The sequence below is a fragment of the Gekko japonicus genome, unplaced genomic scaffold, assembly GCF_001447785.1.
Source record: "Gekko japonicus isolate JY-2015 unplaced genomic scaffold, Gekko_japonicus_V1.1 scaffold1496, whole genome shotgun sequence".
Taxonomy (NCBI): domain Eukaryota; kingdom Metazoa; phylum Chordata; class Lepidosauria; order Squamata; family Gekkonidae; genus Gekko; species Gekko japonicus.
In genome coordinates, this window is record NW_015172600.1 from 342,828 (window position 1) to 343,716 (window position 889).

At 39.9% G+C, this 889-nt stretch overlaps 1 protein-coding gene across 1 annotated transcript in view; it reads left to right on the forward strand.

Annotated features, from left to right (window-relative positions):
- Positions 1 to 889, forward strand: part of LOC107119132 (chromosome unknown open reading frame, human C6orf118) — a 23,398-nt gene that overhangs the window by 18,284 nt on the left and 4,225 nt on the right. The window contains exon 7 of the mRNA XM_015421577.1: positions 229 to 282. Coding sequence (XP_015277063.1) covers positions 229 to 282 — 54 coding nt within the window. The remainder of the gene's footprint in view (positions 1 to 228; positions 283 to 889) is intronic.

The window sequence follows — 889 nt, forward strand, 5'->3', positions numbered from 1 at the left end:
TGTGTATCATTTCTTCTAATACTTGGTTGAGAGCAATCCTTATCTTTGCCTAGCCATGCAACCATGTTCAAGGGTCATCCTGCTCCATCTAAAATTGGAGATCAAGTTGGCAGTATCTTTAAATAAAGAAAGTACAACTATTTTTGGTAGTCTCAAGTCTTAAGCCCTGTTCAAAATACTCAATTGTTTACTGATATTTTAGAAACTCTTTCTTAATGGTTTTTGTAGAGTGAAGCAGCAAAGCTTGAGGCATCTAACAAGTTTCTAAGAAAGCAGATAAAGGTAAGTTTACTAAACAGGGTCTAAGAGATAGTCAAGGGCATGCAAGGTATCTCAGATTGTGCTAAGTAGAGAAACTGTGGAGGTCTCCATGGCCAGTAGCATCACAGCCTATTCTGATGCTAACATTTTTCAGCTATAGAATGGCATCTAAAATTGGTCTGGTGGGAGCATAGTATGAAGGCCTAATGAGGTTGGGGGAGAGGCCTTGTCAAATTAGGTGTCCAGTTCTCTGTATTATGAAGGTGACCGTGTTATGATGAAGCATTTATTTATTTTATTATATTTCTATCCCACCCTCCCCGCAAATGGGCGCAAGGCGGCTCACAATTAAGGGCACCATGTGCCAGATATATAAAACATATAAAACAAGATAAAACAACCATATGTTACAATTAAAGTGCTCGGTGATGTTAATCCTTCAGACAAATTTAGATGGCGTACTGTAGACGTAACACAAAGTCCCAGTTTAGCAGTAACTGATCCATTACGATGCCGTGGCTCAGTCTTCATACAGGGCCAACCCACTACCAAGTTGTTACTAATGATAATAGTTGGTGGTGGTACTAGTGGTAGTGGCAGCTCCAAATTAAAGCCTGGCAGAAGAGCT